This window comes from Achroia grisella, unplaced genomic scaffold, assembly GCF_030625045.1.
Source record: "Achroia grisella isolate CSIRO2021 unplaced genomic scaffold, CSIRO_AGI_Agris_v1 utg905, whole genome shotgun sequence".
Taxonomy (NCBI): Eukaryota; Metazoa; Arthropoda; class Insecta; order Lepidoptera; family Pyralidae; genus Achroia; species Achroia grisella.
Genome location: NW_026713063.1, coordinates 470,573 through 484,186, shown reverse-complemented (window position 1 = coordinate 484,186; position 13,614 = coordinate 470,573). Strand labels below are relative to the sequence as shown.

At 31.3% G+C, this 13,614-nt stretch overlaps 3 protein-coding genes across 3 annotated transcripts in view; 2 read left to right on the top strand and 1 right to left on the bottom strand.

Moving 5' to 3' along the window:
* Positions 1-2,885, bottom strand: LOC131853710 (uncharacterized). The gene has a single exon (XM_059204718.1). It carries the CDS (start codon positions 2,883-2,885, stop codon positions 105-107), a length of 2,781 nt encoding a protein of 926 aa, XP_059060701.1. The 3' UTR covers positions 1-104.
* A 2,377-nt stretch (positions 2,886-5,262) lies between these two features.
* Positions 5,263-8,042, top strand: LOC131853708 (ADP-ribosylation factor-related protein 1). Its single transcript, XM_059204716.1, has 5 exons — positions 5,263-5,426; positions 5,508-5,678; positions 7,000-7,081; positions 7,333-7,504; positions 7,805-8,042. Exons 1-5 carry the CDS (start codon positions 5,334-5,336, stop codon positions 7,896-7,898), a joined length of 612 nt encoding a protein of 203 aa, XP_059060699.1. The 5' UTR covers positions 5,263-5,333; the 3' UTR covers positions 7,899-8,042.
* Positions 8,043-8,237: 195 nt separating this feature from the next.
* The window catches only part of LOC131853720 (AP-1 complex subunit gamma-1), a 28,855-nt gene continuing 23,478 nt past the window's right edge, over positions 8,238-13,614 (top strand). The window contains exons 1-2 of the mRNA XM_059204730.1: positions 8,238-8,308; positions 13,238-13,299. Coding sequence (XP_059060713.1) covers positions 8,250-8,308; positions 13,238-13,299 — 121 coding nt within the window. The 5' untranslated portion in view covers positions 8,238-8,249. The remainder of the gene's footprint in view (positions 8,309-13,237; positions 13,300-13,614) is intronic.

The following is a 13,614-nucleotide window of genomic DNA, read 5'->3' as shown; positions in this document are numbered from 1 at the left end:
TATAGTACATTTATTTAAAAGTCCATATCAAACTTTGGGTTCTTTAAATAATTAAATATAGATATGCAAAAGATATGCATACACGAATGGACAAAGTGCTTCAATCAAAAATATTCACAGAAACAAATTTTTTTTTGCAATGCTTCTGGCAAAGTTTCTAATTTAGTAATCTCGATAACTTTATTCACTTCTTCTTGTATATCTGAACTGATAAACCCGACCTGCTTTGCAGTTCGCAACATAGCCCTAGCTTTGTCTAAATTCCTTTGGTACATTGCTAGTAGAGCCAAAACTGCCCAACCATCTGATAGCAGTGGTTCAAATTTCACAGCGGCTGAAGCCCAGCGCTCTGATAATATTTCCTCACCAAGTTTCATATATATTCGACTTATTATCAATCCAGAATGTGCACATGGGGCTATTTTATGAGCACGGGCAGCTCGTTGAAGAGATACCTTGAGGTCTATCTTAAAATTACCAATAGCTGCCCTTAAAAGGACAGCGGGACATAGCTCTGCACCAGCTTTTTCTGCCTCTAATAACGCTTTTTCACACTCACCATCCCACCCTCGTTTACAAGTCAAACATGAGAGACGCATCTGAGACAGTACAGCACTAGGTCCAAATCTCTTTATCCCCTCATTTGTAACTTCTAAAGCCTTGTCTAACTCATGCCTTAAGAGAAACGAAGCAGCTCGAATGTAATATAAGTCAGGGCTAATTATCGAGATCAGTCCAAATCGAGAACCACGGGTGGCACAGCCCATTTCAACACATTGTAAAAGTCGTTCACTAAACACGTAGCAACGTAAACAAAGAAACAAAGTTGCTGCAAGCAGCAAAGGATTATTTGGTGCTACCACCGCAGGTATCCAAAACACTTCTTCTTCTCCGCTAGTTTCCAGCCACCGCTGGAGAAATTTCTTCCATTCCCTTGGTAGTTCATATGACTTCCTCATTTTCTGTATTGCTACAAAGGCTGCATAAGGATTTTCATTAAAATGATAGAAAGTGTGTAATGCTGCCCATCCAATAGCATTTGTAGTACCTTCAGAAAAATCACCTTTTACAGCAAGTCTAAAAGCTGCAGCAGCCGCATTAGTAGCCTCAGGCCCTTTGTCAAATTCCTGAGCTCCAAAAAGCCATAACAAAAATCTATTCCTTGATTGGCCACTTAAAGCTTGAAGTATATAATTCCGAGCATCTGTATCATTTTTTTTCTCTAAACACCTTAAAGCCTTTGATAGTAGAGACCTGGGGTGAGATCCTGCTACTTTTAAATTCGTTTTCATGTGTTCATCTGCCATTGTATTGTCCCCTGCTAATCGACATCTCGCTGCAGCTACACGCGAGGGAAGTCGTAATGGTGGGGGCTGAGGCTCAAAAGAAGAAGTCACAGCACGTCTACATGCTGCATGTTGAGCTGTAACTGTATCTTGCCAATCTATATACGAACATTCACCAGGGGGAAACTGTTTAATCATTGCTCTCACTCGCATCAGCAAACGATTAGCTGCTGTTCTTTTAATACCTTGATTCATAGGGACTACACCTCTACATGCTAAGCCACTTAATTCTTTATGAACAGCTAATGCACCGCATTCTTTGCATACTCGTTTTACATCCACCATAGTATCTTCAGAAATTGCATTACATTCTAAATCATTCATTGGTACTAACGGACCTTCGGGAGGTATAAATCCAATACTTTCATATAGCCATGCAATCTTTGATTTAGGCGTAAGAGGTTCTATTAAATCAAATCTAAGTACAATGTATGCATTGTGGCCAAAGGCATCAATAACGATATCTGTTTCTCGAGCACTGATTTTGGCACTTGTTGGTGGTAATTCTAATAATGGACGAACATTTCCCGGGAGTTCATTTTCTTTAAAAAATAGTAGCTTAGCACAAATAGTAACACCACACTGACCTGGTTCTAGTAGTACCCTAGCGTCAATAAACCCCATATACCGGCCACGAACATCTACTTTTCCAGAACGAGGCACGCCAGCCACTTCGATTAGTAATGGCCTAGATAATCTTTCTCGTAATACCGAAGGATTTACAAGAACTCGTTTCATAGCATTCCAATACGCAGAATTACATTCTTCGTTATTCGATGCCTCAAAATCCGGAGGTATAAATTTGTCTTGATTTGAAATATTAAATAATGTGTTAGCTGCCTGGCCACCATTGCTAGCTGATGCCCACATAATTTTCGTAGCGGCAGAAGTGCTCAGCGATAAGCCAAAATTAACTGCTGATTGGTCTAGAAGACCATCTAGACCAATTGCTGCTACATAAACAGTACCATCTTTGGATATAGGGATACAATGTGCAGATATCAATGTAAGAATCAACGGAACTTTATGAATAGTTTCAATATTTCCTTTAACCTTAGCATGAACCTGTACTTTACAGCTTGTACTTTCTCCTGTTGTTAAGAAAACCAGTGGAACAGTAATGAATATTTCATCCTCTCCTAATATTAATGGGAACATATCCACTGTAGCACCTGCACGATTATCCAAGTTTAACAAAGGATCTGGATCTTTAGCTCCTTTTCCACTAACTGTACGAAGCAAAAGAACAAGAGGTTTATCCGCTGCAGTATCTTGAAAATAAGGATTATTGATATCTGCAAGAAAACTATCCGTTTCAAGAACTAGTCCATCACTCCATTTACATTCCAATACTATATGTCCATTATATATTGCTATAAAGGGCCAATCTCCTGGACCTGGACTCCCTCCTTCCAAAACTAAAGTGAGACTCACACTCCGAGGAGAAGTATCAATATCTTCAATCTCTCCATAAATACTTGACAAATTTTCCAATGTTGTTGGAGTTTTTTTTCCTTTTCTTGCATCTTTTGGAGGCATTTTTAAATAAACTTATTGCTATTCAACTTTATAACAAATTGTTAACATTTGACTCTATTTTTTAAGCTGTCAATTATATTTTTAATTACCAAATTACACATAGGTATACTCTGTAGTAACATCATAAAATTACTATCGAATTAGTGATGCAACGTATGCTATTTAAACTATTTAAAAAACACATCTTAATCATTCATATAGATCATTATAGCAATATTATAAGGACCTAGGTATGAACTTCCTGACCTGTCGGAATACTGAAGACACAAATTATTTTTCTAATGTAAATATTAATCAGTTTCTGCGTTCATGTAGATACGCTGTTCTCTTCAACGGCTTAACCAATGATGATTGTGATTTTCTCCAATATACTGATAGCTTTTCTGTAAAATTTTATGATGTTTCATTTTATTTTTATGTAACGGAAATGGAAAGCAAGCTGACGACCTACTCAATGGTAAGTAGCAATCGTCATATGCCTCCATACCCTGTGATATTACTATCATATCTCACGAAACTCGACTTACAAAGCAAACTGCTTGAGAAAAGAAATAAGGCATTCCAACCAATTTGAACTTACAATGAAAAAATACCGAGCATTAACATTCGTTGTTCTTTCAATAATCGTTTAGAGTGCAATACTAATAACATTACTTAACAAATATTTTGCATTAACTGAAAGATAGGCGCAAAATAGCATTCGATATTATTAATAAAATTTAATACCAAGCCCAGAAATTATCTTAATGTTAGAAATGCGAAATAGAATAACACATAGGCTAAATTTATTATGTAAATTGGGCTATATATATTGATAAGTGTGTTGCAGAAGCTCCACAGGTCAGCTAAAAGAATTATCAAAATCGTCCTATATAAAATTAACTAGCTACTCGGCCCGGCTTCGCACAGGTGTACAAGTATCATATATATAAACCTTTCTTTTGAATCACTCTTTCTGTTTAAAAAAACGGCTTGAAAATCCGTTGCGTAGTTTTAAAGATTTTAGCATACACAGGGACGGAGAGACAGCGACGACTTTGTTTTATACCATGTAATGATAATAAAATGTTAACGTAATAATTTCAATTTCATAACATAAAAATATTTCATTTGTAATAAATTATCCATTAAATTCAGTATGCAAAAAAGTCAATTTTAATTTTAATTTCAAATGTTTAATAACTGAGCAAGGTTTCACTACAATAAGTATCATACAGAGAGTATTCTTTTAGAAAGAGACATACTTCGCAATAAGTTTATCTCTTCCAGTTCGCTGTACTTCTATGTCATTAAGCTTTTCTATAGTACATGAAAGAACCGATTAGTCTATGGCTAACGACAACACAAATCACCGCTACGCGCCGCACCTGGGCGCCGGGGCAAAATTATGAAAAAAAGCCGAATAATATTGAGACATAACTCTTTGATGCTGGTATATACTCTGTGTACACCATAAGATCTGTGTTCGACGTCTGTACTCTATGGTAATATAATTAGAGATGTGCCAACACCAACCAGGTATCGATACCCACTTATACTAAATTTATTTAGAAAAAAGACCCCAAATACTTTTAAAATTATTTGAGTTAAATACTTGTGCTTTTGTTTATCGAATGACCATTTATTTTTATGTCATCAGAGCCTAAATTACATAATGCTGTTAAGAATAATTCTCAATGGTGATGGATTAAGTATAACAGGTTTAAGAGTTAAAGATACAGGGTAAGTTGTATAATTGCAAATGATTCTTGTAATACCTGTAAAAATATAGATTTTAATCCTCTTGAAATTATTAATATAAGTATGTATCATTGTACAACAATAAGGTCCCAGGTATACTATCTAAATAAATATAATACATCTATACATATAAATAAAATTGGAGTGTCTGTTTGTAATATTGAAATAACCGTTTTTTACTACATGCATATGAATATAAATACGGTACATATACCAAAATAACAATAACTTTTTACAATTTTTGTCTGTCTATCTGTCGGTCTGTTTGTTCTGGCTAATCTCTGAAATGGCTGGACCGATTTTGACGGGACTTTTTTTGGTAGGTAGCTGATGCAATAAGGAGTAACTTAGGCTACTTTTATTTTAGTATGTAATATTATCTTATCTGTGATTTTAGTCAAATTAAATTAAATTCCACGCGGACGAAGGCGCAGGAACAGCTAGGCTATAAAATTAATAAATCTATAAATACTTTAAATTCAATATAAGTACTTACGATTCGATACCAATACTTTTGTTTAGATACCAACAAAGTATATAAAGTAATAAACAAGGAATAAAGGATTGACTCGATAACAAAAGTTCTTGATATCGAACACGAAAGTATCGAATATGACTTATATCCGACATCCCTAGCTATACATATAATGTCAATAAATTGTGCTGATTTTCACTTTGTTTATTTTTATTTAAAAAAAATGTTATAAAATGTACACATTAGTTCATGGATTTTATAAGTATTTGATACAGAAAGACGAATACTGTGTATTAATTTTAGGTCTTGACAATGCAGGCAAAACGGTAAAAATACAATATTCCAACAATATAAAGTTGATGACAAAGTAAAAGTACTACAAAACATATATTTCTTTTAAATTTCAGACGTATTTGGAAGCAACTAAAACAAAATTTACTAAGAAATATAAAGCGATGAACCCTAACAGAATAACAACAACTGTTGGATTAAATATTGGCAAAATAGATGTTGACGGAGTCTTACTAAATTTTTGGGATCTGGGTGGACAACAAGAACTTCAATCCTTATGGGACAAAGTATAGTAACAAATTAATTATTATCACCTCATATTTATTTTAGTTTTCTACACTATCACAGATAACTTCAAATACGATTCATATTATATTTCTACAAAAGAAAGAACACCTTTTCACAAAACATAATATTTTTATACATAAACCGATCTTAGAAAAATTGGATAATTTAAATAATATTGTGATAATGAACGAAATATTTACTACATTTACCAAAATAATTCTACAAATAAGAACTGGCTGAAGTTATAGGTTTATTTATTTTTCTTTTATAGTAAAAAATCCACAGTTTATGTAATAATTATTAACATAAGTCATTTCAGAACAATAGTAATATGAAAAAAAAATTACCACTACCATCTTCACTATCCAAGTTGTGCTGGAAGAGATTAGTTATATGACAAGACCAGATTCTGCACCTTATTTCTGTAAATTTATTTTGTAATGTATTTCAAATGTAATAAGAGATAAATTTCTTAGCTGTCCATTGATGCACCGTGAGGAAGCTGCTGTACTTACATATATTATTATATACATTATCAAATAAACTGCTATTATTAAAAAAAATATGCAGTACATAAAATAATTTGGCATTTAAATTATTTTAACTAATTTTAGTGTAAAGATAGAGTATGGATGAACACAGATGTTATCTTTAATTTCAAAATGCATCAGCATGTCAAATTTCATAAGAGACTGAACATAAATCAATTTCCATAGGGGGTGATGGTGGGAGTCAACAATTTGGGAGGGATCCTAAATTTTATTATTTTATTTTAGACTTTGTAATTTCAATATCTAATATATCTAAGTATTACAACACAAAGTTTAAACTAACAAGAAAAATAGTTCAAATTTGAAAGTGTGATGTCATATGAGGGAGGAGTAATCTCATGAATCTGAACAACTATAACAAGGTTAGGGGAGGGGTCAAAAATGAATGACATGCATGAGAGATAAATGATGGATGATTACTAATGATCTGTTTTAGCCACAATTATGTAACAAACAGACAGTCACAATCTTACAGCTTACTAATATATACTACTTATAAACACAAAAGTTTGGATGGACATCCATCCATACTCACTATTGATGGATGTTTGTTACTTTTTCATGCAAAAACTACTGAACGGATTTTGACGAAACTTAACAATTTAAAAAGATATTATGTAAATTGTACTGAATATAATGATAAATGTCAAGTTAGTGTAGGTGTTCTCAAGTTCTGTGGATCAGCTAGTTTATAATATTTGTATAGATTTGCAATTATTTTTAAAAGTGACTGCATATGTTGCTTAAACAGTATATGTTTTTATTGCAGTACTATGCTGAGTGTCATGCTGTCATCTACATTGTCGATTCCTCAGACAGAGACCGAGTTTCAGAATCAAAAGAAACATTCGGTGAGGATATTTGGTCTTATAGTTCAGTGCACTCAATATCAGAAAATATTTTTGTGCTATAGGTAGCACTAAAAATATTTCCTGGTATTTCTAAGGTGCACAAAATAATAGATTGACTTAAAATTTACTATCTTCATATACTTTTAATAACTAAGCTTAAACAAATATTTGTTGACTTTTTAGAATTTATACCTCAATATTTAACTAAGATTAACAAAAATAATACCCAGATTAACCATGGATAATTTCAGACAGGATGATAGCATCTGAACACCTCTCTGGGGTACCACTGCTGGTACTGGCCAACAAACAAGACATTCCAGACTGCATGGGTGTGCACACTGTCAAGCCAATCTTCAACCAGAATGCACACCTTATTGGTGCACGAGACATCATGTTAATGGCAACATCAGCTTTAAATGGGTAAGTTATAAATTATATTAATATATTATTTTTAAGTTGTATAAAATATAAAAAAAGTATATTATATTTCATAAACAGTGTTGCCATTTGTAATCTCAAAAATCCCATACAATATAAGCAATAAAAATTATATGTAATAAAGTAAATATCAATGAATCAGGGTAGAGTTAATCCTTCTAATTGAGCAGCAAAAGTATGAGTACTGGTTATTGATAATGTTATTTGCCATAGAGATAACACTTGTTATTCTAACTAACGTGATTCAGTAAATTTATGTAATAGAGTAATTTTTAATTACAGTGACGGTGTGGATGAAGGCATTCGGTGGCTAGTGGACTGCATAAAAAGAAATAGCGTCGACCGACCGCCGCGAAATCACGAAGACAACTTATAGCCGACGGTACGAGCTATATGCACGTATCATACACTAAATACAATGAATAATAATGAGTTTTCCAATTTAGATAATGATGTGACACGTCCCATTGTTTGTACATACCATATTGACATTTAAAAATAAAATTTTATTTGAAACTGTGTTGCTGTCCTTTTTTACTGATAAATAATACCTTTTGATAAGAGATACGCAATTACTGGATATATTTGAGCTGGAGCCTACACCTGATAAAACACTTCTGATAACAGTCTAGTTTGTACCGTCGTGCAATGCTGTGGATTCAGTGTAAAATGTTTTTATGAACAATAATTAGTTTTTAAACGTGTAAAGTTATATTTCTTTATAATTATGGCATATCCAATGTATGAAGTGGATTGGAGTGTTTTGCCTCCAGAACAGAATAGAAGGTAGGTCGTAAATTAGTCATAGAACTAAAAACTAACGTGTAATATGCCCATATTTGAAACAAAAAAGAATTAATGATGCAAAACAAATTAAAACATATTTTAATACAGAAAATAGGAAAAGCGGATATTTCGAAATAAAACTTGTGTAAAATCCGTTCAGAAATTCGACTTGTTTTTTTTTCCACTACAATCAAAACAATTCTTTTTAACCTAATTTGATAAAAAAAGGAGTAATTTAAACAGTTAGATGTATAATGCTATTTATAAATTTACCTATTATTAAATTTGTTTAGACTATTCATGAACGAGACGTGAATAGATAAGAATTTGACTAAAATTTAGCAAACGTCACACAAGAGTTGTCGGCCATGTTGAATTTCCTGCAACGCACCACGGAAATGTCAGCTGGCGGCTGTCGTATTATTTCTTTATAAATTTGAGTTCTGTGATAAAATATTTATTGGACTAATTTACTGTGATACGTCAATAAATACGAAATTACACAAATATAATGTTTCCGTTTGAATCTGAAGTAAAAATATGACACAAGTTTTAAGAGGTGGTGTGCGATTTCTCTTAAATTTCTATGGTTTGTGACCAATAAAATGCCTTTAGACTTGGTTAAACACTTATAATTTTTCTTCAGTTCCTCCTGATATGATTTGAGTGTGATACCGTGATAAATAACTCGGTTTTAAGTGTTTTTTGTTCAATGGTTTTTGACCCTTCTACACCTGCCCCGATCAAGAACGTTTACCTGTAATCGTGTTGTCAAAAGGACATCTGTTCATATTAAAAAGGAATACTTTACGTGGACAAGATGAACGGCTCCGAATCCGGGTAACATATTCTTGACTTTTATTTACTTCATAAAATTAGATTGATAAACAAACTTCTGTGACCGTTACAAACCTTATAACATACATTTTGTTTAAATAATAGAACTCTAACTACTTCTTGCTGTTGTAATAAAAATCAACAACTTGTTTTATTAAACATTGTCAGCTCCATTTTTCATAACTTTGTCTATTTTAATTTACCCCTAATACTCGTTAATAGTTGAGCATCCATCTTCAAAATAATTATAATAGTTAGGTTTCCTAATCATTTATTTTAGATAAGTATCAACTTTAGTGATGATTTTATATAAGGAAAAAGTGTAAAACAGATTAGAGTTTTATGTTATTTCTTGAAAACCTTCTGTTATGCAATTTGACCTGAAAATGCAAATATAAAGAACTGGAAATACACTGTTATAATAGGCAAGTGTGATCATACCTACAAACAAGAGTTGTGTTTGTGGTTAGTGATTATTTTTACTATGTCTGTATGGCTTGTAGACAGCAAAGGTCATAGAACATACAGCTTATTTTTATTACTTCATGTTTGTAGAGATGTGCAAGGATTATAATATAATATATATATTATATAGATTAAGCAAAGGAATAACTTGAATTATGACATTATTTCCTTTAAAATATAGGAAATATAAATAAATAGTTTTTGCTAAGGCCATGTCAATTATTGATAATATGATATAGATTCAATTAAAAGAAATTACAAAAACATTACAGTAGTCACTACAATTTTCGGAAGATAAAAAAAACTAATGATATTTGTTACAAAAATCTACTGTGGATAATATAAAAGTTACTAAGTTAGTATCTACTTACATTTTTATCTAATCAGTGTTATCTTTTATCATATCATAAGATTACTCTCCATAAACACATATTTCTTAATAATACAGATGAAAGTGTTTGTTTATTTGTTTGTTTTACTTTTGATGTTCTTGCAATACGCTATTTTTAGGAAATTTTCAAATAAGGTTATTTCACTATTTCCTGATCATTCAAAATAATCAGGGAATAGTGAAATAATCTTATAATCTTAATTAATCTAGAAGATTCATTTCAAATCTGAATGATTTGTGTGTTACAGTAAACAAACAATATGATAATATATAGCAAGCTTCTAGAAAAGCAGTAAGATATTGTGTATGTGTGCGAGATAGCTTCAATATGAATGGAAATGTAATTATTTTAAAAGATAAAAAAAATATTCTGAACATGCTTTTGTGTCATTATTTGTTTTCTGTATCTGGTGCAATGAAGAATATAAATAAAAGAATAAAGAATGAGAAACAATAGAATCATAGTACAAATTATATACCAGTACCATCATATTTTCTCCTACTAGGTTCATTAAAGAATGTAATCATAAAATAATAATTATGGCATGCTACCAACATGGAAGACATTGTATTTACAAACATATACTTACTCCATAATAAAAGGAATATTTGATAGAATTTAATTCTTGATTAAATTGATTGTGATATTGTAATAAATGAATTTTGATTTATATTGAATAATAAAAATGATTTTTTATTTATGTTGAATGAATTGTTACGAACATTTAATTAAAATAAAAAATAATTTATTCATCTACAACATTTCAGCCGCTTATGAACATCAAGTTTTTTGTATTAATATTTTTTCACTAATGAATATGTTAAATAAGACTTTGATCAACTTGGAGTTATTTTTATAGTGCAATATATATTTAAACTAGCTACTTGCTCCAACTTCGCACGGGTATACATGTATAATATATATAAACCTTCCTCTTGAACCACTCGTTCTATTAAAAAAACTATCAAAATCCGTTGTATAGTTTTAAAGATACCTACTACACCAACTTTGTTTTATACTATGTACTGATGAAGAGTCATTAAGAACTCTAATAACTAAAGTATTTATGTGTGTACACACCTACATATTTAATTATTTATAATATTGTGTTTACTTAATACAATGATCAAATTATATTGATTTATTGTAGGGTGATCGTCATACACATAAGACTAGCATCAAGTTATGTGCCATACAAATCTAATGTACAAACAAAGCAAAATATTAAATTCCTTTTGTGATACTGTATAATGGCATGCTAATTGGTCATACAAGAACATTGGTATTGAAAATAAATTCATCAAATGATTATCTATTCTATGACAATCCAAAAATTTACTATTATTTAAAAAAAAAAACTCATGAAACATTTATAAGTAATAATAATATAATAATTTGCATAGTATTAACAATCCAAACAATGTAGATTTCTAAATTATGTGGTCCACATGATAGTGTGGTAAGTCAGCTAACACCTTATGACCTGTACCTTCACCACTTTATTTAGTTCTGGATGTCATCCTCATAAATCTTGTGATCTATCATATCCGTAATCTCTTCATCCCTTCATTCTATACATTTCCATGCCTTTACTTCTTCGTCCAGGGATGCTAATAATGGCAATACTCATACATAGTCCAGCGGGAACAGTGTGTAGTGTCCATTATTTTAGGAAAAATAAAAAACGCATTAGATAGGTATAAAAATTATCCTAGATAACACAGTATAATCAACTAAGATAGTAGATCATTTGTTTTATAATGTATGCATAAATAATATTGTTTTATATGAGTAATACCTATTAATGAAACTGATAAACAACCTGAAATCCACCTGCGGAGTAATGAATATAAGGCCACAATTAATGTGTTGTTTTAAGTAAGTGACAAAAGTAAACAATTTTGTTATGTAAGGAATGAAATAATATATACGTAGTTCAAATGGCCACAGGGTCACAATAAGGCCCTATAGATAAATATTGCCATAGATTAGATTTACCTAGAATAATGCAGTGAAATTATCGTATTATAAATAAATTTAGAATTTTAAATAATTGTATTTGAATGGTAAATTTCGAAATACTATTTTACCTTTCGAATAAATACATGATTTTAAAGTTACTGCATGTTTAACTTGTTGGGAAACAAGCATACGGCCTATCTGATGGTAAAAGGTTATTGTAGCCAATGGACGCCTAAGTCATGTGTCACATCACCAATTTGCTACACAAGCACTCTATAAGTAATATCCATATGTTACTACTTCGTTACTGAACAGTTTTAATAATTGAAATTTTAATATTTCTACTACTTTAACAGTTAAATTGTATATGTATAATGTATATCAGTGTATACATTTATCTGTGATTGAAGTTGATTTTATTGTTAAAGAAAAACTTCAATAAAGATGTGCTGAATTGATTAACTCCCCTAGAGATTTTTGTACCAGCGCTTTTTTAATTCCTCTTTGACAATATGGGATCAGCCAATTAGCTTTTATCAGATTTAATTGCTTTCGTTATCTATCGCTTAAGTTTACCACATCCAGTAATATAGTCCTCCCTTTATGTTAAATCGTGACTTGATTGAATTGAAGTGACCAGGGAATGGGCACCGGGACTTCCTTTTCTTTGTCATTATCTACTCTTCCTTTAACCCATACATCCTTATAAGAAAAGAATTCAGCCACCACAATAGAGAGAATAGGTAGCCCCCGTGTAAATCATTCCGAATTTTTATTCTCCTCTGAGAATTTCGATAATAATCTAATTTTATGTTACTAAAAATGAATGTCACTACAAACATCACGTGATAATATGAAATTGTGATGTCCATATAAATAATACGATGCCATTACGGAGGACTATGATATCATACATACATACACTGTAAATTGTCTTCAACCGAAAAATTTCTTACAATGACAGCTACTTGACGGCCGAAATGGTGACACAAAGATACCCACGCAGACGTCGTCTATATACAAAGTCTATTGTATTTGTATATCTAGTCGCAATTTATGATATCCTGGTATGAGGACTTAAGAACAATACCTATAATGTAATACTAGTAGCATCTTATGATACCCTGGTATGGAACATGATCTATAATAGTATTTTATAATATCCTGTTATGAGAAGCACTTAACAACATGATCCATAATGTTGCAATCTAGTAGCATCTTATGATATCCTGGTATGGAACATGACCTATAATGTGGTAATAAATCTTTGCAGGTTCAACCCAGCGTTTAATATTGCCACAATAAAACAGGTTGTAAATGAGGCCATCGAAAGAGGTGAGTAATATATTACATACTACTATTATACATAGTTAATAGTAATTAGAGTTCACACTTCACTTTGCAATTTTTAGCATCATTGTAATTTTGACAATTCACTCACACTATGTTTATATTTTGTATCGTTTATTATCTATACTTATATATAAAACTATCTGATAACAAATGTCATACACGTTTATAGTCTGTTAGAAGGAAGTTATAGCAACTGTAATGATAAATTGACATGATTCCTTGTACGATGATACTACTATTATTGTATTAAAAAGTAATAAACCTTTTTCACCTATCGAACAATAGGTAAATATGTAT